This window comes from Olea europaea, chromosome 14 (assembly GCF_002742605.1).
Source record: "Olea europaea var. sylvestris chromosome 14, O_europaea_v1, whole genome shotgun sequence".
Lineage (NCBI taxonomy): Eukaryota > Viridiplantae > Streptophyta > Magnoliopsida > Lamiales > Oleaceae > Olea > Olea europaea.
In genome coordinates, this window is record NC_036250.1 from 1,506,724 (window position 1) to 1,534,418 (window position 27,695).

The 27,695-nt window shown below is 33.5% G+C and overlaps 3 protein-coding genes across 6 annotated transcripts; all 3 read right to left on the reverse strand.

The window, feature by feature from the left end:
* Positions 1–5,028: 5,028 nt before the first annotated feature.
* On the reverse strand, positions 5,029–12,607 carry LOC111408725 (putative DEAD-box ATP-dependent RNA helicase 29). 2 transcript variants are annotated; one of them, XM_023038480.1, is made up of 11 exons: positions 12,157–12,605; positions 9,624–10,785; positions 9,466–9,523; positions 9,246–9,350; positions 8,262–8,307; positions 7,813–7,886; positions 7,586–7,638; positions 7,326–7,407; positions 7,156–7,212; positions 6,186–6,321; positions 5,029–5,638 (listed from the first exon to the last, which is right to left on the reverse strand). In XM_023038480.1, the coding sequence occupies exons 1-11, from the start codon at positions 12,530–12,532 to the stop codon at positions 5,427–5,429; spliced, it is 2,361 nt and encodes a 786-aa protein (XP_022894248.1). In that variant the 5' UTR covers positions 12,533–12,605; the 3' UTR covers positions 5,029–5,426. The 2 variants fall into 2 exon arrangements, with proteins under 2 accessions (XP_022894248.1, XP_022894249.1); XM_023038481.1 differs by lacking the exon at positions 6,186–6,321 and having other exon boundaries at positions 12,157–12,607.
* A 992-nt stretch (positions 12,608–13,599) lies between these two features.
* Positions 13,600–16,043, reverse strand: LOC111408726. Of its 2 annotated transcripts, XM_023038482.1 has the most exons (5): positions 15,493–16,042; positions 15,314–15,379; positions 15,092–15,174; positions 14,769–14,971; positions 13,607–13,896 (listed from the first exon to the last, which is right to left on the reverse strand). In XM_023038482.1, exons 1-5 carry the CDS (start codon positions 15,693–15,695, stop codon positions 13,804–13,806), a joined length of 648 nt encoding a protein of 215 aa, XP_022894250.1. In that variant the 5' UTR covers positions 15,696–16,042; the 3' UTR covers positions 13,607–13,803. The 2 variants fall into 2 exon arrangements, with proteins under 2 accessions (XP_022894251.1, XP_022894250.1); XM_023038483.1 differs by lacking the exon at positions 15,314–15,379 and having other exon boundaries at positions 13,600–13,896; positions 15,493–16,043.
* A 7,081-nt stretch (positions 16,044–23,124) lies between these two features.
* LOC111408727 lies at positions 23,125–25,579 on the reverse strand. 2 transcript variants are annotated; one of them, XM_023038484.1, is made up of 5 exons: positions 25,016–25,579; positions 24,837–24,902; positions 24,615–24,697; positions 24,293–24,495; positions 23,125–23,421 (listed from the first exon to the last, which is right to left on the reverse strand). In XM_023038484.1, the coding sequence occupies exons 1-5, from the start codon at positions 25,216–25,218 to the stop codon at positions 23,329–23,331; spliced, it is 648 nt and encodes a 215-aa protein (XP_022894252.1). In that variant the 5' UTR covers positions 25,219–25,579; the 3' UTR covers positions 23,125–23,328. The 2 variants fall into 2 exon arrangements, with proteins under 2 accessions (XP_022894252.1, XP_022894253.1); XM_023038485.1 differs by lacking the exon at positions 24,837–24,902.
* Between the last annotated feature and the right edge of the window lie 2,116 nt (positions 25,580–27,695).

Consider the following 27,695-nt stretch of genomic DNA (forward strand, 5'->3'; position numbering starts at 1 on the left):
ATAGGAAAGATGAGAGAGAGAGAGAGAGAATTAACTGAAAAATAAAAATTACCCCACCCTAAAGATTTTTTTTTTTTTTAGGAAAATATAATCGCATGATTAAAAGTTGAAAATATTTTTTTTTGAAACATTGTCATTCAAACATCATAAATATAAATTTTGGATAAAAAAAATTGATATTTAAAAAAAGAAAGTTAATCAAATACACTCTAATTTTCTTAAAGGCGTTGAGGAGATCTTTTTAAAAATTTCTTGAAATTGTTATTAGAAGGGCGAAAAGGAGACGATAAAAACAAGAGAAAAAGAAAATTAGCACTTGTTTGGGGACGCTAACCAGCAATTATTGGACCATTGAAACAGTGCTCACTAATTTAATATTGTAAAAAAATCTGATGAAACAATGTGACAACTACAGCATATTGTGGCTGGCTTCCCACTTCTACTCTCCACATCTCACAACCAAAACCACCACACTCCCACAAAGCAAAGGCATTTCCAGACTGGCCGAATGATTTCTTCCTGTTTCAGAGACAGCGACGGCGACAAAATGACCAAAAAATCCATACAGGTTCAGAGCACTCTGGATCCATATTTCACCTCGGTTAGTGTCAGAAATCTCTCCTTTTTTCTATAGTTCTACGGTCATGAATTACCACTATGAGAAATTGCTATTGCTGAAGAATAGATCTTATAACTAATATTAACTTGTAATTACATTATACGTTCCAGAAAAGATGTTAAAAATAGCAATAGAAGCCAGCGCCTGCTCGTGCCATAGAGCAAATATACATTTAGGATACAAAAATTTGAAATGTCAAAATATTATTATTTTTTGTTCAATTATTGGTCATGAAGGGTCAGAGAAGGTGGCATACAATTCCTTTACAGAAACTTGTTGGTTGAAATCTCAAAGCTTGGTTCAAGAATTTAGTGCAGTAGTTTTTTCACGTTTGGCAGAAACACTTGTGTCATTTTTCTGTCTTTCTTTGTTTCTCTCCTTGAATCACAAACTCGTTAAGTAAAATTACATTTTGAGCTCAAAATTGTGTGGCCATGAATGACAATTGTACGAGAAATTAATTGTTGCTGCAAAATTGTAAATTGGTTCTGTCTCCATGTACGTGTGTGTGTGTGTGTGTGTGTCTATATATATATACTGGCATTTTTTTGGGGCAATATCCGAAAATCAAATTATGGAAGGCCTGCACGTTTGGCAGAAACACTTGTGTCATTTTTCTGTCTTTCTTTGTTTCTCTCCTTGAATCACAAACTCGTTAAGTAAAATTACATTTTGAGCTCAAAATTGTGTGGCCATGAATGACGATTGTACGAGAAATTAATTGTTGCTGCAAAATTGTAAATTGGTTCTGTCTCCATGTACGTGTGTGTGTGTGTGTGTGTGTGTGTCTATATATATATACTGGCATTTTTTTGGGGCAATATCCGAAAATCAAATTATGGAAGGCCTGGGGGAAAATAGCTCCATTCATTGTTTACAGACCCAAAAATTCCTAAGTTCTTTTTGCCAATTTCATTCATTTTTGAGAAAATAAATATAATTTCACGTGGTAAAAGGGAAATTGGGGGAATGAGTTGGGAATCCTTGTCCGGTTGTCTAGAAGGGTTTTGGATTTCGATCTGTTACGTTGAGTGGATATAATTTGTGTCATTCCGATCGTCGGATGAGAGAGCATTTATATTTTGTATATTTACATGTACTACTTTGCAGTTAAGATTTGTATGCTTACATGTAAGAAAACTCCGCATCTCATTTATATTTCATTTTCCTTCTCAGCCGCAAATGAGCTTCCACACTTCCTCAACTTCCAACCCCCTCCCAATCTCTCCCCAAGCCACATTCGGTGTATGAAAAAGTCAGTGGAAAATACTGGATCGTATACCGCGCTACAATTTTAAAGTACAGATCGCAATCGTGGTGGCGACTATGGGTATCCACAACTTCCTCCGATGGGCAGGAGTTGTCAATGAGGCATTCACGCGAGTTGAGATGGACCTCGACGCTGCAGAGGTAGAACTGTCGGACGAACACAAACAAATCGCCGCTGAAATGAACGCACCAAAAGTGCAGCTTAACGAGTGGGATCATTTTCGTGATTTGTTGGCACAAAGTGGCGAACGCGTTTAACACTTTCTTTTCTCGTTAAATTGTTGGATTTTGTGTAATCAGTTCATGTATGGGTAAGCCATATTTTCGTTGTGACTGTTGTATGTTAACATAAATGGCTAATTTTCATTTTTGCGTTCAATCAATTTGTATTTAAGCCCCCCATTTGGCCCCCATTAATTTTCATTCTATTAATTTTCATTTTTCTCTCCTATTTTCAACCTTCCTCGATATTATGCCCCTTTTGAGTGGTTTCTTTGAGCAGAAAATAGAAAGAAAAAAAAAAAGGAACATAGGCCGTTGGTTGGCTACCAAACGCTTTGAAAGCCGCTCTGCTTCAGCTTCAAAGTGCTTCAAGAAGAATCCTTCTTTGTCACCTTGAATATAGCAGTATGGAAAATCTTTGTTTCCTAGCAAGCTTTTCTTCCCTTTCTCTTTGAACAGCCTTCATTAGATTGCATTATATTAATTGAAGACGAAGATGTGAAATATAAATTGTGACGCAAATATGCAAGGTCTCATGAAGAATATAACATTATTATGCACTTCAATCTGAAGTAAAATAGAATCAGATTTCAAGTAAAAGCGAATAACTTCACATTTAATCCTAGTTTTGAAGATAATATTCACAATTGACATAATATACTTGCCTTAAGTCCATCGTGTACTTTGTTGGGATTAACACTTTCAACAGCTAATTCAGTAGAACCCGTTGAGCCACAGCTACATGTCCAATGTAGTCTTCAAAAAGTTCCATGAAGATGAGATCAAATGCATTCTCATAAGAAAAAAATAAAATCAAAAAAATTTGTCGATTATTTATATGAAGAACTTCAATTACTGAGGCATGGATGGACTGACTTAGATATGCAATGATTTCCATTTCGATCATACGCATCTCTTTGCACTGGATCACTCAAAACATGATATGCTTCGCCCAATTACTGTATATTCTAACAAGCTCTTTGTCATGAAAGAGACAAAATTGCCTCATTATCAAGAAAATTGCCAAGGATTTTAGTTTAGTTGGTTCTGTAACTACTTGCCAGACGATCGGATAAAGAAAAGAAGTAAATAGAATTGCCTGAAATTTTTCGGCCACCTGAGGATCATTTGGATTCTTATCAGGATGAGCTTACCTTGCCTGTACCACAAAAAGGAAGGCGGCGGAAGTCATCAGAATTAATGATCACAAGAAATTATCAGCAACACAAAATTAACTAGAGGAGAAAAAACCAGGAAAGAATAAAGGTTAAGATCCAAAGTACAAATTCCCGTGTTCTATTCACCAAATTTACAACCAATAAGCTTTCAAGTCCACATAACAAAATCAGTAAATTAAAATAACATTGATGAAACTTTGCAGAAGTTTGGAAGCAATAATAGATATGACACTGTAATATAAAAGATCTAAACTTTGTTTTCTTCTTTAATATTGTCAAGTAGTATCTGATCAAAATGCCATGAGAATACAACTTCCGTGATACTACAGCATATATATAATGAATGTAACACAGCTGAATTTGGATGGAATCAGAAATTTTCCATCCTAGTTTGAAAATCATACATTGAAAATTCCAAATGGAAACAGAAGGTGATTAAACCATACACCATAGTTTCACATATGACCCAAAAAATGGATAGTTAAACAGTCCTAATCTCCCACAGGAAAGGGAAAAAAAAATTATGGAATTATTGAATCACCCTTTCCTTAAATATGTTTGCTAAAGTTTCAATAAAAATATAGAAACCCCAAAAAGAAAACCAATTCCTGGAAACTTTCTTGTGATCATATTACTGGCAACTTAAGCCTGCTGGCTCCAATAAATTAATAGTCGAGTACACGACTCGTTTATTTTTTATTTTTTTATCCATGCATTAGGTCTAATCCTATACCAGATATAGAGACAATTAAAAAGTATATGTAAATACATTACTTATAAAAAAAGAATAATATCCATAAAAGGTTTTCCAACAGGTAAATCCAAACCTTGAGATAATAAGCCTTGCGAATTTCCTCAGATGCAGAAGACTTAACTCCAAGAATATCATAATATTCAGTTTCTTTCACCGTTCCTGTATAACTTTCCAACTTTTTAAGAGCCCTACTTGACTCTCTGAGTTTGTGCTAAACAACTCCAAGAAAGTGTACACCTGAAAGAGAGAAAAGAGGAGAAAAGAAAGTTCGTGTGCGTGGAGAAGGTGAGACCCCCAAGAGAATAAAAAGGCTTTCTAGTTCTGAATTTGCATTAAAATATTGGTATCTGAAAGCCATTTCCGCGGAAGAAAACAGTATCATAAACTGTCACTTTGAGGCGTTGATCGTCTTGTGTGTTCTGTAAGGTCAACAATCTTTCTGTATTCCTTACTGTATTCAAAAGAAAGAATAAGATAATTAGCTAAAAAAATCATTTTACACAATTCAATTTACTGCTAGATTTGTTACAAAATTCAATCGGTTGATATGTGCCGCCCGTGTTGAGCCCAAGAGTTCTCATGGCAAGGCTCAGTCGCCCTCGAGCCAGCCTTCCGTGCATATGGCCAGCAAGCTAGACATACGTACACATGCACGTTGGACCAATGTTTAACAAATGACAAATTGTTGTTCCCAAATTCAATAAAATTAAAATAAAAACACAATAATTTTGATCAAAAATTTTGTTGAGAAATCATACCAAAAGGAAAATAGAAAAAAAAATATTTTTATGTCATTTTTAAATTCTAGTTTATGTTGAAGACGGCTAAAATGTAAAACATTTAAGATGCAACTTGCTCAACTTGCTCAACATTTAAATTCTAGTTTATTCATCAGGTATTCATATCGCAATTCAAGAATAAAATTCGAAATTCGTAGGATTTAAAAGATGTATTTCCCAAAATATTACTGAAGAAAATCTAGATCAAGTCGGAAAATAATGATTTATACATCATTGAAAAAACAACACTTACAAACTACATAAATTGAATCAAGAATCTTAGTATGCCCCATGTTAAATTCCAATGTATATTTTCAATAACTAAGAGTTGCCAACATTATCGAAAAATACTGAAGCTATATTTGGGAGAAAGAAGACATGAAGGTCATATTTGGTATACAGTACTGAAAATGAGCAGACGACAATGGACAAGTTAATCTTCTTTCTCTTGACACCGTTCAATATTCTCTAATATATCTTACTTAAGACTGCCACAACAGGCATACCATACTCATCTCCACTGATATCTCAAAACATAGGCCAGTCAAGTATTTGGAATGCTTCATTGGATTCATATGACCGACGATCAGATAAGTTGTTGAACCCTATTTCGACTTTCCTCGATTACCCCTTTTACCTGACTTCTTCCCCTTCTTTGATTTGCTGTTCTTCAGATGAGAAACCCGCTCTGCTTTCTTTTGCCTTGCCTTCCTAACTTGATCGAGATCTTTGATTTCTGAACGCACGTGAGCATTTGGTACTGACCTATTCTTTCCACCTTTAAATCTTCTGTTATCCCCTCGTAATCCACCACGACCTGTGAAAAGAAAAGTTTAAAGATAAGTGTAAAAATTCATCCCATCGTTCATATACTTTTCTCGGTGAAGGCAAATCAACACATGTAACGGATAAGAGAAATATTCAGGTAACATTTCCATAAACTAGTCAGTTTAACGTGCACTTTAGCAATTCTAAATAAATTAAAAATTGTTATGGAAACATGTAAGGAAAATCCCCAAGAATTCATTTCCAAAAGATGAAAAACCTTATAAATTCCAACCATGTTGCACGAGGAAACAAAAAATGAAAATGAAATAAAATCCAAGTGTCAAGTGCAATGAGAAGGCACAAGCAAAGCAGCCACTGAAAGAAAATAACATAGAAATAAGATGGCATGGTGTGATTGCAACATACTGAATTCGTTACATCAAGAGGTAGTTCTGAATTGAACAAAATGGTGAAAAGGCCAGTGTAGCCATTTCTGGTGTATTAGGAGCGGGGCTTGGCTAATTATTGTTGTATATTACAGGACTAGTGTCATTTCCTGTAGAAATACAATGCAGTAGCTTGAACCTAAAGCTTACCTGTAGAATGAGTAGATTCTTCAGTGCTTTCGTTACTTCTTCCTTTAAGTGATACATGCTTGTGTGATCGTTCTTTCCACTTCTTGTAAATCCCAGTTTTGTTAGCTTTCAATTTCACACCACTTTCATTTTTTATCTGAATGCCAGTGAGTTTCACAAAAAAGCCTCAGAAAATCTAATGGTAAATTAAGCAAAGAAAAACAAGCTTCCTTTTCTTCTTTTTTTGCATGTAGTAATAGAAGACCTCTCAATTGTTTGCAGAAACAAATTTAAGGAATTGAGTAATACATGCGCGAAACCGAGAAAATAGTGTTCTTATTGGAAAAAATGAAATTGTAGAATTCTATCATTCAAGAATAGACAGGCTAAAGATATCTCCGTATTGGAAAAAAAGAAATTTCTGAAATTTAATAGTCCGCCCATGTGAGGAAAACTCCAGAAAAACAATATGAACAAGATTATATTATATATAGATAATTCAGTATGATATGTATATCATAACACAGGAAAGTTACAAAGCAATGGATGGATCCAGTAACAGACCTTGGAATCTAGTCAACATAGTATAATCGCAGTAAAATCATATCTAAATTGAATTAGAAATCTCAATTATTTACTAGTTCAAAGCTCAAGTCACAGAGTCCACAATCAAACTGGTACCCTTATATGAAATTATGAGGTGCCAAGTTTCTTTTTATAAGATTAGAGAGCATAAGAATCAAAATTATTAGAATATAATTAAAAATTTAGTTATCTCATCATTCCAAGCGTTAAATGCTTTCTAGAAAGATTTTATGCAAATAAATGCAATTTATCTGATCCAATATACCACCTCCGGTTCATAGAGGCCGTTGAGCCTTAACTTGAATTGGTTTTTCAGAAAGAGGGTATGTCATGAAAATTTTCTCATTTTTTAGGTAGGGGATATGCATCATTCATGTGTCGGAAGTACACGTGCCAAGGAAAATACCTTCCCACTTGCTGTCACACGGTCACCGCTGTTTAGCTTGACATACTTTTTGCTCCTCTGTTGCCAAGTCACCATAGGAAGATTAAATGTTACATCACAACATACAGACTGATCGGAATTTCTTTTCCCTTTCATTTTTTTCCGGGGGTTGGGGTGAATGGATTCAGTACCTTATCCCAGTGAAAGGAAGATTTTTGCTTCTGTAACCCACCACCATCATCGGCATTTAGATCAAGAACAGCAGCATCCAACCTATTCATTAAAATATGTAAATATCCTCTCCATATCACAGTTTAAGTTTACAACTACAGATCTAAAGAATGATTCACATAAAATAATGACCGGTTTTACATACTTGACTATTCAATTTACTCTTACTAATTCCNTTTTTAAAATACCATATTGTAAGAGGCAATCAAGATTCACATACCTATTTGATTCAAAGCCTTGGTTAGCACCAACAGAAAGCCCGGCTTCAAAATGCTGAAATCGACACAATGAGCCCAGGAGTTATGCTTGATACCAGAAAAATCAGATTTTAAGAATTGAACAGATGTAGTAGAACTGTGATATGAGAAAGTGGCAGTTAGGACTAGATTTTATCTTAATCAGGTACATCTTGAATGGTAAAGAAGCGTGCAAAGAGAAGCAATTCACCTGATTCGTGGGCACTGAACTTATGAAGTACTCCTCATCTTTGAAGCTATCTCCCTTCCTCTTGAAGCCAGAAACTGCTTAGATCAATTCGAATATGTATTTAAAACGACTAAGCAGATCAGATAATTCACTATCTGCCAAAAGGATTAGATAAACAAAAATATCACTTAATATATGTCCTATTTCTCATGGAATTACTGCCTTGAGACCTGATATCCAATGTAAAAGGGTCTCCTCGAGAATTTATACTAAATTGTATGGATGCAGCAACAGAATTCTCAATATTTTGTTTACTTCAAAGAGTCTAGAGTCTACAGTGACAGCTCTATCAGAAACCCCATAGCCTAAATATGCTTCTAAGGTCAAATTATTATTACTTGCCTCTAGCTTAAAAATGTAACGTACTTAAGGTGAATAAAAGATGAAAAACAAAGAGTGATCACAAACACCTTGTTTCTGCTTGTTCTTCGTAGTATTGTCTTCTGGTTCAACTTCCTGCATGAGCAAAGAGATGAGCTAATTGAACCTAGAGATAACATCCAAGAACCGTAAATTATGCTTAACATAAAAGCAAAGGTGCAGGGTAAGATTAAGGTTCAACTGAAATTGATGAATCTAAACAGGGAAAAATGGATTATAACCTAGCAAATTAAATTCCAATCATAAGCTATACATATACAGCACAAATCCATCATATTTTGCAAACTAAATCAAACATTTGAAGGACGTGCCCCAGAAACTGGGAGTGGTGTGGGGATGGAGGCTTGTCAATATCCAATCATTGGAAAAATGCAGGTCTAGTATATATCTCCTCTTCCCAGCTTATGGCCTGTGTAGAATAAAGTTGATAAAAATTGGGTCCCATGAAATGTGTGGTTAAAAAGTTGGATAAATTGTGGGAGGAATGAAATGTGTGATTAAAAATGATAGTGGCACAATTTCAGGTTTCAAAGAGCCATAATGAATTAAATCAAAGTTCAGAATCTAATTCTTAAAATGAAGACTCTTAAGGGTTGAAAAGGCTGATACAAACACATCTCAAATCGTGATCTGAACAATGGTCAACACATTTGAAGTAAGCGCCTGAAGTGACTGATATTTGATTTGACAATTTCTTATTGGAATCAACTTTCAATCATTTATATAGCAATTCACATTTTTGCTATTACTTTGGACACCCCATTTCCAACAAGCAACACTATTGTGCTTTCTCAGGAATACTATTCCACTATCGGTATATCTCAGGTTCTAATCCTTCTCATGCAGAGGCCCAAAAGTCCTGCATTAATTATGGAATTCTTTTAAGGTTAAGAATGTCAGGTGAATGCATAGTTGTGATAAGAATCAAAATAAGATGCCAATTTGGTCAGTCACTCCCGAATACCCCTAGCACAACAATTATAAAACAACAAATACTTTATTGGAGGATTTACCTTAGTGGCATGATCCGTAGAGCGCTGCTGATGCACTTTATTGATCACCACCTCATGAATAGCTCTTTTCATCTTCATCACATCAACCCATTGACTCGAAGAACCCTGAAATTCACTTCATTTTCACAGTTGACCCAAAAAAAAATTGTATAGAATGAGAAAAAAAATGCAATTCTTGATGTTAAGAGTATCAAACTGTAAAAAGAAAAATGAGTATTGCCTTCCGATGTTTTGACTTAGCCGCCTCACCTTCGGCCTCCAAAATGGTTTGCTTGGGTCTGTTAAATAAAAATTGTGCAAAGGTTTAAAGGACTAGAAATCTCGATAAGCTTTTAATGCTCGAAGGCATCAAATCTGAAATTGAAATTTAGAAGTTACCTAAATGCTTTCAGGCGTTCAGAGAAGGCCATGGCTGTTAATTCACTCCCGCCTAGAACATTTTTAAACATTGGATGCAACCCTTCACAGTGTAATCCTTTTACTCTCTGAATAGATTCCTTAGATGGTTTTGGTTTTGTCTTTGAATACAGGCGAAATGCCCTTGTACAGGGTATCTGCATAGCAGTCAGATCTGTAGATGAATCGATGATTTCTCGAACTCTGTCAGAATATAGATCTATAATTGGCTGTGGAAAACGCCCATAAACAGTTTCCCCATTAGCAACAGCTTGGTCTATTTCAGACATGACACCATCCATATCTTTTAGAACATCTTCCTCAGTGGGAGCAGGCCTAATTGGTTTCGAGAGAAAGAGATGAAGATCCAATAGGAAAGGCATATCTTCAGATGTGACCAAAGAAAAGGCAGTTCCCACACGACCAGCCCTGGCAGCTCGCCCTACGCGATGGACAAAAAGTTTAGGCTTAGGAGGGAAGTCAAAGTTGACTACATTATCAAGCAAAGGTATGTCAATTCCCCTAGCAGCAACATCCGTCACTATCAGCAGCATAGTCTTTCTTGACCGAAATCTTGATATATGGATCTTACGTGCATCTTGATCCATATCCCCATAGCAAACAGAAGGCTCAATGCCGTCTTCTCTAAAGAGAACATTAAGAAATTCAACATGATATTTTGTAGAAACAAAAATTAATGTCTGCTGTTCAGAACCGATATGTTCCCTTGTCAAATACAATAATGCAGCATATTTTTCCTCCTGCCTTACAGTGAAGAAGGCAAGCTTCAAGTCAGGGCTAATTTTTGTCTCCAAATCAAGTCGTACAAGTTGAGGATCCCGAAGACCAGCCTTGGCAAACTCAGCGAGGGCACTTGGTAAGGTTGCGCTGAAAAGCAATGTCTGACGATTTTCGCTCAGCTGTGAAAGAATTTTATGCAACTGCTCTGCAAAACCCATGCTGAAGAGGCAATCAGCTTCATCAAAAACTACATACTCCACAGTGCGCAGTGACATGTCATCAACCTCTGCCAAATGGTGCATGAGCCTACCAGGAGTAGCAATTATAATATCAGGATTCTGTGCCAATTCTTCGAATTGGTTTTCCATACTATCACCACCAACTAGTAAACTAATACGAAGATCTGCAAAGAAAAGCAAATAAAGTTTGATAACAATATAGCAAAGGAAATGAAAAAATAAAAATAAAAAATTATTCACTTATCACTGAAGTGGAAGCATCTCAATGCAAATGCCGAGGTATTGGGAATAATGATTTAAAACCCACCTTCAAAATTGGCCACATTCAAATCAGGACTCAGGAGTATTAAGGTATTAATGAAAAGCTTTTGAAGCTTTAGTGTTGAATCTGTTGACAGTCTATACAAATCAGTCAAAAAAAGTAACTCAAGAAAAGGTTCTCCACCCAACAGGCGATCTCTCCAACATCATATATTTCTCAATTTGTAGAGTCACCGAAACTTAAGGTATTTAATGAAGGGTAGGGAGAACCTGCATATTGTCATTTCACCAATTTAACTACACTGCACAACTAAAACCATTTCGCTTTTATTTTTGGAGAGCTATAGTGGGAGGTTGGGCTCCGGTTTTGGCAAAACTCCTTGTTAGTTTGAATTGCAGAATCATGGTAGCATGTTAATTACTTAACTGCAAAACATTTCGATCCTGAATTGTTTTTCAAGAAAGGAAGTGGAATTGAAGGACAATCTAGTCACCTCATATAAAATTTGGTTGTTTTAATTTTGAATCTTCCTTAGATTATCCTCAAAAACAAAGAAATTACTTGTTTATCCTGGTTGAGATAAATAGATTACTATGTCCAACGGTCCAGAAAACATAACAATTTGCACTAAACTAAACAGATAGCCCACAGCCCACCAGTAAATATAAATAAATATAAACCAAAAATCCCAAAATTGAAATCCTTTAAACATCATATAGTAATTTTCTATATTTCAATTAAATGATGAACCTTTTACACTTCTAACCGAATCCCACCCATGAAAAAGACTAAATATTTACAGCATAGATAAATAACATTCTACTGTGCACTATACTGCTTGTACTTTCCTCCGTGTACATTAAAACAAAGGAAAGTTAAACTTTAAGACTCAATTCAAAAGGCACAAATCTATATTTGTCCTCCTTGCTGGGCTTCAATACACTTACTGTAACAACCCACAAATGACAGAGATTGCCCATTACAAATTCATGTAGACATACCCAAAAATCAAAAAACATCTACTTATACTAAAAAATTCGATCTTCTCACACTTTGATATTAATATATTTTAAAACATTCCAGTTACAGACTGCATATAAAACCAAAAGAATAAGTGATTACATTAACACGTTCACACAATATCAAAAGTTCAAACTTTTCATAATTCTACACTCCTTTCACAAATTTCAAAGAAAATAACTTAAACACATATACAAACCCATGTACATTTTCTAACACAATATCGAAACTCAAACATACGAAAATGGCGTACCTGTGAAGCGGCCGAGTTCTTTGGTAAACTTTAAAGTCTGGACAGCTAAGTCACGTGTCGGAGAGAGAATGAGGGCTCGGACGCCAGCCTGTGGAACATGCTGCTGCAGCTTCTGAAGCATAGGGACTAGAAACGCCGCCGTTTTCCCCGACCCAGTTCGGGCCATAGCCACAACATCGCTTCCAGAAAGTATTATGGGCATCGTCTTCCTCTGTATTGGTGTCGGAACTTTGTAGCCCTTCTTTTTGACTCCCCTGAAGACATTGGGACTAAGGCCCAGCGACTCGAAGCCGCCGGATTTTGATTTCTTAGCTTGCTTTTGCTTCTTCTGTAACTCAGATATCGAGCTTGCCAGTATGTTACTTCCCTGCGCCATTAGTACCCTGCCTGTACGGTGGCGGAGGTGGTCGCCCTTTCTAGGTTTAAGGAGAGGTTTTTCAATCAAAACGAGTAAAAGAGGAAGTATATAAAATTGGACTTTTTTCCAGTCCAGCCTCTTCCTATTATTGGGCTAAATACGGCCCAATTAAAGTCCAAAAATAGAGTTAATTGTCTCATTGATCACCGAACTTATATATGTCTTCAATTGTTCACTGAAATTTAAAATGTCTAGTTTTGACCACTAAAATTATTCAAATATTGAACATTACTCACTAGCTTAACATCTATTTCAAATCTTTAACAAAATTAATAACGTGGCTAATGGAATGCACATATGACGCAACGTCATATTGTTAACAAAATATCACGCCTTCGATTGTTCACTAATATTTGAAAAACATCTTAAATTGCTTATTAAACTTTAGAAAATATCTTCGGTTGCTCATTGAACTTTGAAATTATTGAATTTTGGCCACTCGACTTATAAAAATGACGTCGACATGTTGTTCATTAAAAAATGTGTACAACAATCGCACAAATCGTGTAAAAGTAATAAAGTGGACAAACGTGTCTAGATTGTTGATTCTACNTATTGTGCATTTTATAGAAACTATAAATCTTAACTAAATCACGACTTATGTGAATGCTATGTCTAATAAGATTAAGCGACAAAACATAATTTATACTTACTATAATTTGTCACAAAATATTTCAAAGGCAAACACATAATTAACATAGAGTAGATTAAGTTAACGTACTTAATTACATGACCACTTAAAGCACATAAATTTAGGAAAAACTTGTAGCGACACGAATTTCTTTCTTATAAAAAAGTTTGGGAAAAAACTATCGTTTTAATATATGAAAATTTTTGGTCGCTACAAAAACGGTATATACAAAGAACTTTTCTATATAGTTTTTATGTTCATTATACTTGAATTATGTTATAGTTAACGAATATGATTTAATTTATACATATTTGGTTTTTATTTTCTGTACCTAGTCATTTCATGCTTACAGTTGGGAATTAATTATGTTGGAAAAAATGAAATTGAGAAGTACTTCTACATTAATTATTATATGGAAATTTGTATTCAACATTACAATATTGCAGTTCCTGCAAAAATATTAATACAAAATTGATAAAATGATAAATTCAAGAACCCCAACTCCCTCCCAAACTATAAAGTTAATTTAACTAAAAACAATAAGAAATATTTATATTATACACTTTTCGCCCTTCACATTATTTTACAATTTCGATAATCATTTTTTATCCTTAATTTCTCTGGAAGGCTTGTCGGCTTCACCATTGAGAGATTCAACAATGGACTCCACATCTTCTTCAACTCCCTGAACCTAAAATTACACTTTAACAATTAGTAATTTCAGCAACGTGATATCACAATATGGTGACTAATTTGAGCTTATTAAACTATAAGTCGTGAGGGCCTATCTTGAAAAGTCATTTATTTTAGAAAAATTAATCTAAATCCTTACATGTCGATTATTATCTAATATTAAGCTATAAAGGGATCTTGAATAGTCATTGCACATATTTTGGATGTGTATTATATATCACATGTAAGAAGAGGAAATCATTTACGCTCAAATAAGTTTATAGAGTGAATGAATAGATAGATCATAGAAAAGAAGAAAGAAATCCCTTTTTTTTTTCATGAGATGGATAAAAGGGTTCGAATCCTACTGAGAGGTCCACTAGAGATCAAAAATTGTTAAAGAAACAACAAGATCTTTCTTTATCCTTTGAGCGAAATGCGGCAAAAGAGGAACGAAAATCCATGGACTGACCCCATCATCTCCTAGAGGTGGCTCTGTTTGGTTGAACTCGAGGACCAAAAATGCAAAAAATAAAAAATTTAAAAATTTAATCAACAAAAAAAAAAAATTAAATCTATATCCACGTAACTTGAATTTTATATGTCACATCCATGTGAAAAAAAGGGGTACTTTTGGGTCGCCCATAACAGCTCCTAGGATTGGAACAAATCATAAAAAGTTAAAGCTGTAAGAAGAGAATTAACTAATATTTTCTTCAAGAATTAAAAAAGGTAAGTCATTCTTTATTATTACATAAGGTTCCATTAATCAACTCTCTTTTCTTTTTAATTAAACTAATGATTTGGTCAGATTATGAATAGTAAGTTTAGTTAAAGATTTGTCAAACGCCTAAACTTCATTATATTTTAATAAAAATTAATTAGGTATACCTTATCAATGATATCTTCAACTAAATGAGCATCCTTAGCTGTTGTTTCAGCCACATTTTCAATAAAATCAACTGTTTTCCTAAATTTTCCTCCTTCCGGAAGGTGATCAGCAATGTTCTCCGCCACTTTATCCACCACCTCGGCCGTCTTTTCTACAACTTCTGTTATCTGTTCTATTGTCTCCATGGCCGTATCAACTTCATCTGCACAATTTTTAAATTTTAAAAATGTGATTATTTTTTACAGGCACTAATTAAGGGATTTTATTTTTTTTTTATTTTGGTAACAAGATTCATGAGAATTAGAGAATTAATTTCCCTTACTTTTGAATATCAACAATGGTCCCCATTTGTTGGTCGCAAAGGGTAAAAATATTGCAACTACAATTCCCAGAATCCACTTTCTCCTGAATAAATTCATGTAGTTGAGTTAGCTAAATACATACACAATATTAACCAAAGAAGAATTTTAAAATATTGTCAATTATACTGCACAACTGTTGAGTACTGTACAACAATTATGCAAGAAATGAAACTATGAATTACAAGGAATTTGAAGGAGGCTGAGAGGGCAATGGAGCTCCAGGAACACTGTTGTAGACAACAAAATTCCTGGAACAAATCAACATATTAGATGTTACCAACATTTAAATATGCCTGTTAGAGATGTTGGAATGCTCTTATCATGTCTCGCCATCACTCATTTTACGAGAACAGATATATACCTTTTATTGCTGTTTTCCTTGTCCATTCCAGAAAAGTTGCTGAGATACCGGTATCCCAAGCTCTGCCTACTCAAGAAAAGGCCTGGATTCTTATTTAATATAGAGTTGGAGCTAGAAAAAGTTTGAAACATACTACATGGATTGACAGGGAGGCTTCTAGTCGAAGTGTAAAATCTTGAAATGGTCAAAAGAAATCTTGCCATTGACACAATTACTCAATGAAATGATCTGTTGATTTACAATATTCCCTGCTCGGAACTTCAAAAACCGATGTAAAAAATATTCTTTGTCGAACCTTGGAGTCAGTAGATAGGATTTATGCCTCCAAATTACACCAGAATGGAAAAATATATGAACAAAGGCTTGTAGAAACTAATATAAATATGTGAGAGTTCGTCAGAAAAGTATGTGAAGAGATTTAACAACTGCTATAGCCTATATATAGATGACTGTATTTTTTTGTTTTTTGTTTTTTTTAAGGAGGTAACTTGGAGGGGTTGGAAGGATCATATTTCGAGGAAACTTCGACAGACACGCTATGGAAAAGAGAGAAAATAAGCCTCTTGAAAATTGAGATGTTCTTATTCTTATTAACTAGCTTGTAGCGATTGACTTTTCAACTTAAATGTTTGTAAATGTTTCAACACGTAATTTGGGAATAGGGTTTGGTTGGGGGTGGGGTGGGAGAGTGGTGAACAGTACTACATTTACCAAAAGAATTATACAGATATTTTACAGAATACACACAACGGTGGGACCCGTCCTCACCCCATGTGATTGTCTTGTAGAAGATCTATGAAATTATTCCCTAGGGCATTTTCTGGGGACGGGTTCAGCAACATGTGAGGAGAAATAATGGAACTTGCCAACATTTTTCCTTTTTTTTTTTTTTTTTCAAATTTTTTGATAACATGCAACTTGCTAATTTATTTGAGATTATTGACAAATTCTTGCTTTCGCCAATAACTCATCCTGTAAGGTTCTCTCTTTATTATTCACCAAATCTCCCCGGTTACGCTAACATCTTTTGTCGAGGTCAAAGAATTTATTTATTTATTTATATTTATATATTTAATATGTGATCCTTGCTTAAGAAATACGTGTACACGTGATTTTTGTAATTGGATGGCGTGACACAAACCTAGTTGACAGAAATTAATTATATGTTCAACATATTTTACATGCACATCTTAACATTTTTTGTTTTATGCATGTAAAATATTAGTGGCGGCTAAGTCACTTTTGGAGCATGAGGAATCGCCGCACATGGTGGATGAATTTGAACCAATTGCTTGGCATAATGTAAAATAATGAATAATTCGAATTCTGTCATTGATTGTAACTAGGTCTGTGATAGATTTTTTATTTTTGTTTTTGACTATACTAATTTTTGGTGATTCCACTAGAATTGAGTCGGACCACATGGCTCTTGAGAACTAAATTTTTAAGTCTTCACTATCACCTAGACGAATACTAAGCACCACTAATAGAGGCGGGCTCATATGTGGTCGCTTGACCTACAAAATATTTTTATTTTTATTTTTATTTTTTTCCAAAAAATTGTAGTTGTTTTTACCCCAAGATACTGCTTTTCTCAAATTTATATATTATGTGAAAAAATAAGCAATTGCTCTTTGCAGTCCATTTTGATGTCCTCATTACAAGATGTCGAACAAAGTCGAAACATTGTGTTCTTAATATCATTTTTGGAGTGTTCAGAGCATATTTTTTTTGCTCCTTAATGGCCCCTGAAACGGTCAATCGTGGCAAGAGTCATGACGCATTAAAGTAGGTCGTGTTAAACTAATATTTCGAAAATTTTGAAATATGCTAACTTTAAAAATTCGTCGACAATCGTACGCTATTTGAATCCATAAATCGTCTACATCATCTAGAAATTCATTTTGAGACTACATAATAGCCATATCGAATGGTTCAAATGAAAATTGAATTAAACGTGTCAAACGTACGTACTAAAAAGAGACAACTAACTCGTCTCTTTTAAAAAAAAATCAATTATTTCATTATCGTTTATTATTTTTGCACGACACATTTTTCAATATAGTCTACATCATTTTATTAGGAAATTTTATATAGAGTATAATGTCAAAGAAATTTAGTGTCATTTGCATTAAATTTGAAATTCATTTACTTCCTAGATTAAATTTGAATTTTATTTTAATTCATTTACTTCCTACATTTAATTTAATTTATTCGTGTAAGTATTATGCCCTAGGTCCAATCGACTTTGGACATAAATACTTTTATATATGATTAATGCAATTAAATGGCAGATCTATTATTTAATTAATTGACAATTAAATAAATAATAGAGTCCGTAGATTCAAATATTTGTAATTTATTAATCACAAGGAGTTGTGATTGTGAGATACAAATTACATCTGATTGAATCTTAAATCATCCGTGGTCGTAAGTAATAACGAGATACGGATATCGTTATTACGGATAGACCATCACGTGTGGCATTTCTTACTTGTGAAGTAAGTAGCCGATCTCACAAGTTAAAGTGTGGTGACACTTAAATGAACACGTGGATGTTTGTTATAGAACAAAACATTGGAGACCCGTCGAGAGATTCCACATGGATAACTATCTGAGTGTCGGTGGTTAATCTCTAACGTTCGGTAGTGAAATTGGTCCTTTGACTTGAGGTCGTCATGGTACCTTATATGAGGACAGTCATACTTTGGCGGTGTTGGATGTTGCTCTGAAAAGGGCCGCTAATACGACATTGTTCGGGTACGTCAAGAATCGTATGAAAGTTGGGATTGATCAATAAAGGATTCGTCACTCTTAGATAGTAGGAGATTATGATCTGCGTTTCATTCAATTAAGTCAATGATCAAATCCTTGGCCAAGGTGTACACATAAGTCGAAAAGGAGTTTTCGATTTATATTGACTTAATAGTGGAGTGAAAGATATGATCGATGATCGAGATTGACACAATTCCATATCTCGTAATTGATCGGATCATATTGACGAAGGGATTATAGTTTCACGGTAAACGAACGAATTTGGTTTTGTCATACCACGTGACATTTCCCGTCACATGTATTGCCCTGACACATTGCTAGATATCAATCAGGGACGGCGAATGTGAATTGACGATAAATTAAAAGAGTGTTTTAATTTATCAATTTTGATTAGATCAAAATAATATTTCACGTCGTTAGGCATCGTGGTCGGGAACCTAATGGGTCACACACAAAATATATTAAATTAAATGTGAAATTATGTAATTCATTTAATTGAACATAGTATTGTCACTTAGACTGGTGTTAAACATCAATAGTATCAAGTAGAATTACTCTGATAAAAATTTCACATGGTGGTGAGACTTGCATGTGAAGGGGTGTGTACTCGTACCTTTTACTTTTGTTATCCTCGTGCATCCCAGAGTATCTACAGAGATATTGATATCCCCAACTCTGCTTGCTCAAGAGAAGGCATGGCTTCTTATGTAATATGGAATTGGAGCTAGAAAAAGTTCGAAACATATAATAGGGCTTGAGATGGAGGGTGCTAGTCGAAGTGTACAATCTTGTCATCGAAAAAAGAAATCTTGCCATTTGCACAATTCAAATGCACCAATCTTTGTACACCAATTCAGGATTTGCAGTAATTTTGACTGTGCAACTATGGAGTTTGTCAAAAAAGCTATATGTGCAATGAGATTAAAAGCTAATATATATAGAGAGAGAGGTCTGCATTTATTGGAGGTAACTTGAAGGTAGATTTCAGGGAAATTTCCGCAGACGCTGTAGAAATGAGAATCTTGCAGTCAGAAGAAACCGAAGAAAAAACATTTAGCCGTGTTTGAATAAATAAAAAAATTGCAACGTTCTTGTTCTTATCAGCAAGTTTCTAGGGGATGACTTTTCAACTTAAATTCATTGTGTAAAACATGTCATTAAGGAATAAATAACCGGCTGAGGATGGGGATGGAATTGAGGGTGGGGGGCGGGGGGGGTAAACTTTTAAGCACATGGGATGAAAAATTATCGCATCTTCCCAACTCTTTTTTTCCCTAATTTTTTAAGTGATATACGACTTATTAAATGCAAAATATTCTATTGACGTTTTAAACAAATGCTTGCTCCTCCTCAGAATGTCAAAGCAATACTATCGATTTCATCACTACTAACTCTGGGTGAGGCTTTTTTTGTTATACCTCCTAGTTGGAATCTACATATAATTATGTTCCTATTTGTTTCTCATTTTTTGAAGAATGAGAATGAAAGAATGAGAATGAAAAATATAATCGTTACGAGCTCCACACAAGAGATAAAAATTCAAATGTAGTGACTTGATATGATGGATAACGGTCATATTTTTCATTTTAATGTGTAAATAATGGGAACCAAACAGGGGTTATATATGGGTCATTATGGAAATAAATAATAAATACATTTATACGTACATGTCAAATTTTTATTTATTTAAAATCTGATACGTCTAATATATAATTGTGTGTCATTGGACCATACTATTTGAAAAAAAAAAAGAATTATTAGGGAGATGATAAATAGATGATAGTGAGACTTAAAACAAAAAATAATAATAATAATAATTATTTTCGAAGTTGATTTAATCGTACATTTAGATAGAAAATGAAGTAATATATACATATTCATATATTCATTTAGGCATCTTTACATTTTTGTGCATGGAAAATAATTAACTTTTCATCAGATCCACCACCACCTCTCCGGCTCCGATACTGAGGATATCGTTTCCCAAAATAAGTACTGTCATCAATATAAGTAATACCCCTCGAAAGCAAAGAGACAATACAGTGACCGGTGTTGATTACAAGGACCGGGGGTGGTGGTTTTAAGGGGGTGCCGAAGGCGGCTAGTTGGTTTTTTATTTTTATTTTTTTTAATGTTTATGTTTTGTAGTAGGTAGTAGGTACCAATTTCTTTAGACTTTTTGTACAATCCGAGGTGAGGTTCTTGTCCCCATCCAAGGCCATTAATTAGCTCCCTCTTCATCTTGTGATATGTAATACGCATTTCAAATTCTCCACATAGGGTTTATGTCTTTTTGACTAAAAATAGATTTCATATTATATTTTTTAAAAATATTTCCCAAGTGATTGTATTTTAGGTATTAAAAACATATACTGAAGGAAACTAGTCATATATAGTACCTCTCTCAAGAGTCATGACATGATTTCTTCTATTTTTCACTTTCTTGAACAAACATAGCCCCTGTTTAATTTCTATATTTTATCTTATTTTATTTCTCATATTTATTTTCAACCACACATTCACGCCATAAAATATTATACACGTAAACTCAAAAGTTTCTCTACCTTTTAACTACATATTCTTTAAAAAGTACGATTTGAAACTTAGTTTTCTCTTACAAATAAAGGCCACTAATTAAGGGTTACTGTCTATTAGTTGTTTAATTGATAAATTTATGTTTTGATTTAAAAATTTTCAAAAAGAAACATATTTGATTCTTTAATTAGTAAATTTGATTTTACATTTTATAGTTGAAGATAAAAAGAACGTATAGAAGTATACAAGGTGCAGGATGGAAGTTCAGAATTTGTAAAACTATAATACCCCGAGCTCTAGGGGCTCATAACATTCTAAGATCTTAATTTGTAAAATTCTAAAATGTGAATATTAACTTGGACTAAAAGAATTTAGGTTTTAGAGAATCCGTTGCAAAACTAAAGAAATCTGCTTTCGGAAAATTTGAAATTTTAGGTTGTACAGCTTTTTGAGAAGAAAAAATTCGTTTAGAGATCAAATGAAATCCAAAATTTACAAAATTTAAATTGTAGGCATCTTATAGATAGAAAAATTACAGGTTAAAATTTCATATGTAAATTCAGTCAATAGATGGGTCAAAATTATTTTCAAAATCGGATCTATTTATTTTTGGATACATCTGACAACCATCGAGAAAACGTCCATAACTTGAGTTTTACTCAATCAAAAATCATGACTCCCAAATCCAAGAGATAGATAATCCATATGGCTATCTTTTCCAATTGGAATCACCTCAAAATTCCAACTATTTTGATTGAGATGAATTTTTAAATTTAGGGGCACAAACTAAAAATATTTCAAACACTAGTCTTGCCACTCAATTGAGCTAAATAAACCACAACAAAATATCCTATTCACCTTGAACAAATTTCCATTACACAATTCAGTCTTTAAAGATTCGAAAAATACAAAATTAAAATATATTAGAAGTTTAATAATTATTTGAACAAAACTTGACTTAAATGATGATTTCGGGAGTTTATTTCAAGGCATCACCACTCCCCTCTATGTCACCATCGATCACATTAATTTGAAATTGTTAGGGGGATAGAGTATTCTATTGAAACACTTAACAGTCTTGTACACATTTTCAATCCAAATATATCATACTTTATGCATATAGTCATGTCATTTAAATTTTTAATGAAAAAGCATATCGAAGATCAAGCGACATACCAACATTTGGTGTACTATTATGCCCCGAATTTCACATATCTGGCACACTACTATGCACCAGCTCATATTCAAACCCCATATGGAGTTACATATAACATATAGTCACATTTATACAGTTTGAACATAATACGAATTGAAATAAGCGGAGTCTGAGTCTGAGTCTGAGTCTACCTCTTTTAAAACAAATTTTAGGTTTTGAGCACGGTGTGTTTTACCTTTATTTATATTTTAATTCGTGAACTGTTTTTTCTGCTGTTCTATCAAATAAAAAATGAATGGAACAACAAACTACGGAGGAAAACAAGGACACATACATGTGCAAGAAGAGTTTTATTAGTATATATAGAACTTTGAGCTTGTTTATCCTAATACAAATGACCATTGATTTAAACTCTTCCAATAAAGATTTGTAAAGATTAGGATAATATAAAATTAATGGGAGTTCCAAACACACGTGAATTCAATTGGCCAATTTCCTTAACCAATAAATGAAGTTCCTCATGAATTCAGTAATCATAATTTTCTTTTATTTGCTCCAATTTGGTTGTCCTTATCCAAATTGACTTCTCCTCGAGCCTAATATGTATGATTAATTATAAGGCAATAGACGAGCCCAATATCGATACAATAATTCTCACAACTACAATAATCTAATAATAAATCTTACGATATTGTGCATTTTATAGAAACTATAAATCTTAACTAAATCACGACTTATGTGAATGCTATGTCTAATAAGATTAAGCGACAAACCATAATTTATACTTACTATAATTTGTCACAAAATATTTCAAAGGCAAACACATAATTAACATAGAGTAGATTAAGTTAACGTACTTAATTACATGACCACTTAAAGCATATCAATTTAGGAAAAACTTGTAGCGACACAAATTTCTTTCTTATAAAAAAGTTTGGGAAAAAACTATCGTTTTAAAATATGAAAATTTTTGGTCGCTACAAAAACGGTATATATAAAGAACTTTTCTATATAGTTTTTATGTTCATTATACTTGAATTATGTTATAGTTAACGAATATGATTTAATTTATACATATTTGGTTTTTATTTTCTGTACCTAGTCATTTCATGCTTACAGTTGGCTTTCGAATTAATTATGTTGGAAAAAATGAAATTGAGAAGTACTTCTACATTAATTATTATATGGAAATTTGTATTCAACATTACAATATTGCAGTTCCTGCAAAAATATTAATACAAAATTGATAAAATGATAAATTCAAGAACCCCAACTCCCTCCCAAACTATAAAGTTAATTTAACTAAAAACAATAAGAAATATTTATATTATACACTTTTCGCCCTTCACATTATTTTACAATTTCGATAATCATTTTTTATCCTTAATTTCTCTGGAAGGCTTGTCGGCTTCACCATTGAGAGATTCAACAATGGACTCCACATCTTCTTCAACTCCCTGAACCTAAAATTACACTTTAACAATTAGTAATTTCAGCAACGTGATATCACAATATGGTGACTAATTTGAGCTTATTAAACTATAAGTCGTGAGGGCCTATCTTGAAAAGTCATTTATTTTAGAAAAATTAATCTAAATCCTTACATGTCGATTATTATCTAATATTAAGCTATAAAGGGATCTTGAATAGTCATTGCACATATTTTGGATGTGTATTATATATCACATGTAAGAAGAGGAAATCATTTATGCTCAAATACGTTTATAGAGTGAATGAATAGATAGATCACAGAAAAGAAGAAAGAAATCCCATTTTTTTCATGAGATGGATAAAAGGGTTCGAATCCTACTGAGAGGTCCACTAGAGATCAGAGATTGTTAAAGAAACAATAAGATCTTTCTATATCCTTTGAGTGAAATGCGGCAAAAGAGGAAGGAAAATCCATGGACCGATCCCATCATCTCCTAGAGGTGGCTCTGTTTGGTTGAACTCGAGGACCAAAAATGCAAAAAATAAAAAATTTAAAAATTTAATCAACAAAAAATAAATAAATTAAATCTATATCCACGTAACTTGAATTTTATATGTCACATCCATGTGAAAAAAAGGGGTACTTTTGGGTCGCCCATAACAGCTCCTAGGATTGGAACAAATCATAAAAAGTTAACGCTGTAAGAAGAGAATTAACTAATATTTTCTTCAAGAATTAAAAAAGGTAAGTCATTCTTGTTATTACATAAGGTTCCATAAATCAACTCTCTTTTCTTTTTAATTAAACTAATGACTTGGTCAGATTATGAATAGTAAGTTTAGTTAAAGATTTGTCAAACGCCTAAACTTCATTATATTTTAATAAAAATTAATTAGGTATACCTTATCAATGATATCTTCAACTAAATGAGCATCCTTAGCTGTTGTTTCAGCCACATTTTCAATAAAATCAACTGTTTTCCTAAATTTTCCTCCTTCCGGAAGGTGATCAGCAATGTTCTCCGCCACTTTATCCACCACCTCGGCCGTCTTTTCTACAACTTCTGTTATCTGTTCTATTGTCTCCATGGCCGTATCAACTTCACCTGCACAATTTTTAAATTTTAAAAATGTGATTATTTTTTACTGGCACTAATTAAGGGATTTTATTTTTGTTTATTTTGGTAACAAGATTCATGAGAATTAGAGAATTAATTTCCCTTACTTTTGAATATCAACAATGGTCCCCATTTGTTGGTCGCAAAGGGTAAAAATATTGCAACTACAATTCCCAGAATCCACTTTCTCCTGAATAAATTCATGTAGTTGAGTTAGCTAAATACATACACAATATTAACCAAAGAAGAATTTTAAAATATTGTCAATTATACTGCACAACTGTTGAGTACTGTACAACAATTATGCAAGAAATGAAACTCTGAATTACAAGGAATTTGAAGGAGGCTGAGAGGGCAATGGAGCTCCAGGAACACTGTTGTAGACAACAAAATTTCTGGAACAAATCAACATATTAGATGTTACCAACATTTAAATATGCCTGTTAGAGATGTTGGAATGCTCTTATCATGTCTCGCCATCACTCATTTTACGAGAACAGATATATACCTTTTATTGCTGTTTTCCTTGTCCATTCCAGAAAAGTTGCTGAGATACCGGTATCCCAAGCTCTGCCTACTCAAGAAAAGGCCTGGATTCTTATTTAATATAGAGTTGGAGCCAGAAAAAGTTCGAAACATACTACATGGATTGACAGGGAGGTTTCTAGTCGAAGTGTAAAATCTTGAAATGGTCAAAAGAAATCTTGCCATTGACGCAATTACTCAATGAAATGATCTGTTGATTTACAATATTCCCTGCTCGGAACTTCAAAAACCGATGTAAAAAATATTCTTTGTCGAACCTTGGAGTCAGTAGATAGGATTTATGCCTCCAAATTACACCAGAATGGAAAAATATATGAACAAAGGCTTGTAGAAACTAATATAAATATGTGAGAGTTCGTCAGAAAAGTATGTGAAGAGATTTAACAACTGCTATAGCCTATATATAGATGACTGTATTTTTTTGTTTTTTGTTTTTTTTAAGGAGGTAACTTGGAGGGGTTGGAAGGATCATATTTCGAGGAAACTTCGACAGACACGCTATGGAAAAGAGAGAAAATAAGCCTCTTGAAAATTGAGATGTTCTTATTCTTATTAACTAGCTTGTAGCGATTGACTTTTCAACTTAAATGTTTGTAAATGTTTCAACACGTAATTTGGGAATAGGGTTTGGTTGGGGGTGGGGTGGGAGAGTGGTGAACAGTACTACATTTACCAAAAGAATTATACAGATATTTTACAGAATACACACAACGGTGGGACCCGTCCTCACCCCATGTGATTGTCTTGTAGAAGATCTATGAAATTATTCCCTAGGGCATTTTCTGGGGACGGGTTCAGCAACATGTGAGGAGAAATAATGGAACTTGCCAACATTTTTCCTTTTTTTTTTTTTTTTTCAAATTTTTTGATAACATGCAACTTGCTAATTTATTTGAGATTATTGACAAATTCTTGCTTTCGCCAATAACTCATCCTGTAAGGTTCTCTCTTTATTATTCACCAAATCTCCCCGGTTACGCTAACATCTTTTGTCGAGGTCAAAGAATTTATTTATTTATTTATATTTATATATTTAATATGTGATCCTTGCTTAAGAAATACGTGTACACGTGATTTTTGTAATTGGATGGCGTGACACAAACCTAGTTGACAGAAATTAATTATATGTTCAACATATTTTACATGCACATCTTAACATTTTTTGTTTTATGCATGTAAAATATTAGTGGCGGCTAAGTCACTTTTGGAGCATGAGGAATCGCCGCACATGGTGGATGAATTTGAACCAATTGCTTGGCATAATGTAAAATAATGAATAATTCGAATTCTGTCATTGATTGTAACTAGGTCTGTGATAGATTTTTTATTTTTGTTTTTGACTATACTAATTTTTGGTGATTCCACTAGAATTGAGTCGGACCACATGGCTCTTGAGAACTAAATTTTTAAGTCTTCACTATCACCTAGACGAATACTAAGCACCACTAATAGAGGCGGGCTCATATGTGGTCGCTTGACCTACAAAATATTTTTATTTTTATTTTTATTTTTTTCCAAAAAATTGTAGTTGTTTTTACCCCAAGATACTGCTTTTCTCAAATTTATATATTATGTGAAAAAATAAGCAATTGCTCTTTGCAGTCCATTTTGATGTCCTCATTACAAGATGTCGAACAAAGTCGAAACATTGTGTTCTTAATATCATTTTTGGAGTGTTCAGAGCATATTTTTTTTGCTCCTTAATGGCCCCTGAAACGGTCAATCGTGGCAAGAGTCATGACGCATTAAAGTAGGTCGTGTTAAACTAATATTTCGAAAATTTTGAAATATGCTAACTTTAAAAATTCGTCGACAATCGTACGCTATTTGAATCCATAAATCGTCTACATCATCTAGAAATTCATTTTGAGACTACATAATAGCCATATCGAATGGTTCAAATGAAAATTGAATTAAACGTGTCAAACGTACGTACTAAAAAGAGACAACTAACTCGTCTCTTTTAAAAAAAAATCAATTATTTCATTATCGTTTATTATTTTTGCACGACACATTTTTCAATATAGTCTACATCATTTTATTAGGAAATTTTATATAGAGTATAATGTCAAAGAAATTTAGTGTCATTTGCATTAAATTTGAAATTCATTTACTTCCTAGATTAAATTTGAATTTTATTTTAATTCATTTACTTCCTACATTTAATTTAATTTATTCGTGTAAGTATTATGCCCTAGGTCCAATCGACTTTGGACATAAATACTTTTATATATGATTAATGCAATTAAATGGCAGATCTATTATTTAATTAATTGACAATTAAATAAATAATAGAGTCCGTAGATTCAAATATTTGTAATTTATTAATCACAAGGAGTTGTGATTGTGAGATACAAATTACATCTGATTGAATCTTAAATCATCCGTGGTCGTAAGTAATAACGAGATACGGATATCGTTATTACGGATAGACCATCACGTGTGGCATTTCTTACTTGTGAAGTAAGTAGCCGATCTCACAAGTTAAAGTGTGGTGACACTTAAATGAACACGTGGATGTTTGTTATAGAACAAAACATTGGAGACCCGTCGAGAGATTCCACATGGATAACTATCTGAGTGTCGGTGGTTAATCTCTAACGTTCGGTAGTGAAATTGGTCCTTTGACTTGAGGTCGTCAT

What these genes read in the sequence shown, in the direction of transcription:
- LOC111408725 (XM_023038480.1), bottom strand. Translation starts at nt 12,532, where the DNA reads ATGGCGCAGGGAAGTAACATACTGGCAAGCTCGATATCTGAGTTACAG. An exon ending in GTTCAGTGCCCACGAATCAG is followed by an intron (nt 7,639 to 7,812) that starts GTGAATTGCTTC and finishes TGTCGATTTCAG; the next exon opens with CATTTTGAAGCCGGGCTTTC. An exon ending in CAAGGCTTTGAATCAAATAG is followed by an intron (nt 7,408 to 7,585) that starts GTATGTGAATCT and finishes TTTAATGAATAG; the next exon opens with GTTGGATGCTGCTGTTCTTG.
- LOC111408727 (XM_023038484.1), bottom strand. Translation starts at nt 25,218, where the DNA reads ATGGCAAGATTTCTTTTGACCATTTCAAGATTTTACACTTCGACTAGA. An exon ending in CAGCCTCCTTCAAATTCCTT is followed by an intron (nt 24,698 to 24,836) that starts GTAATTCAGAGT and finishes GAATTTATTCAG; the next exon opens with GAGAAAGTGGATTCTGGGAA. An exon ending in ACCATTGTTGATATTCAAAA is followed by an intron (nt 24,496 to 24,614) that starts GTAAGGGAAATT and finishes AAAATTGTGCAG; the next exon opens with GTGAAGTTGATACGGCCATG.
- LOC111408726 (XM_023038482.1), bottom strand. Translation starts at nt 15,695, where the DNA reads ATGGCAAGATTTCTTTTGACCATTTCAAGATTTTACACTTCGACTAGA. An exon ending in ACCATTGTTGATATTCAAAA is followed by an intron (nt 14,972 to 15,091) that starts GTAAGGGAAATT and finishes AAAATTGTGCAG; the next exon opens with ATGAAGTTGATACGGCCATG. An exon ending in TTGAAGATATCATTGATAAG is followed by an intron (nt 13,897 to 14,768) that starts GTATACCTAATT and finishes GTGTAATTTTAG; the next exon opens with GTTCAGGGAGTTGAAGAAGA.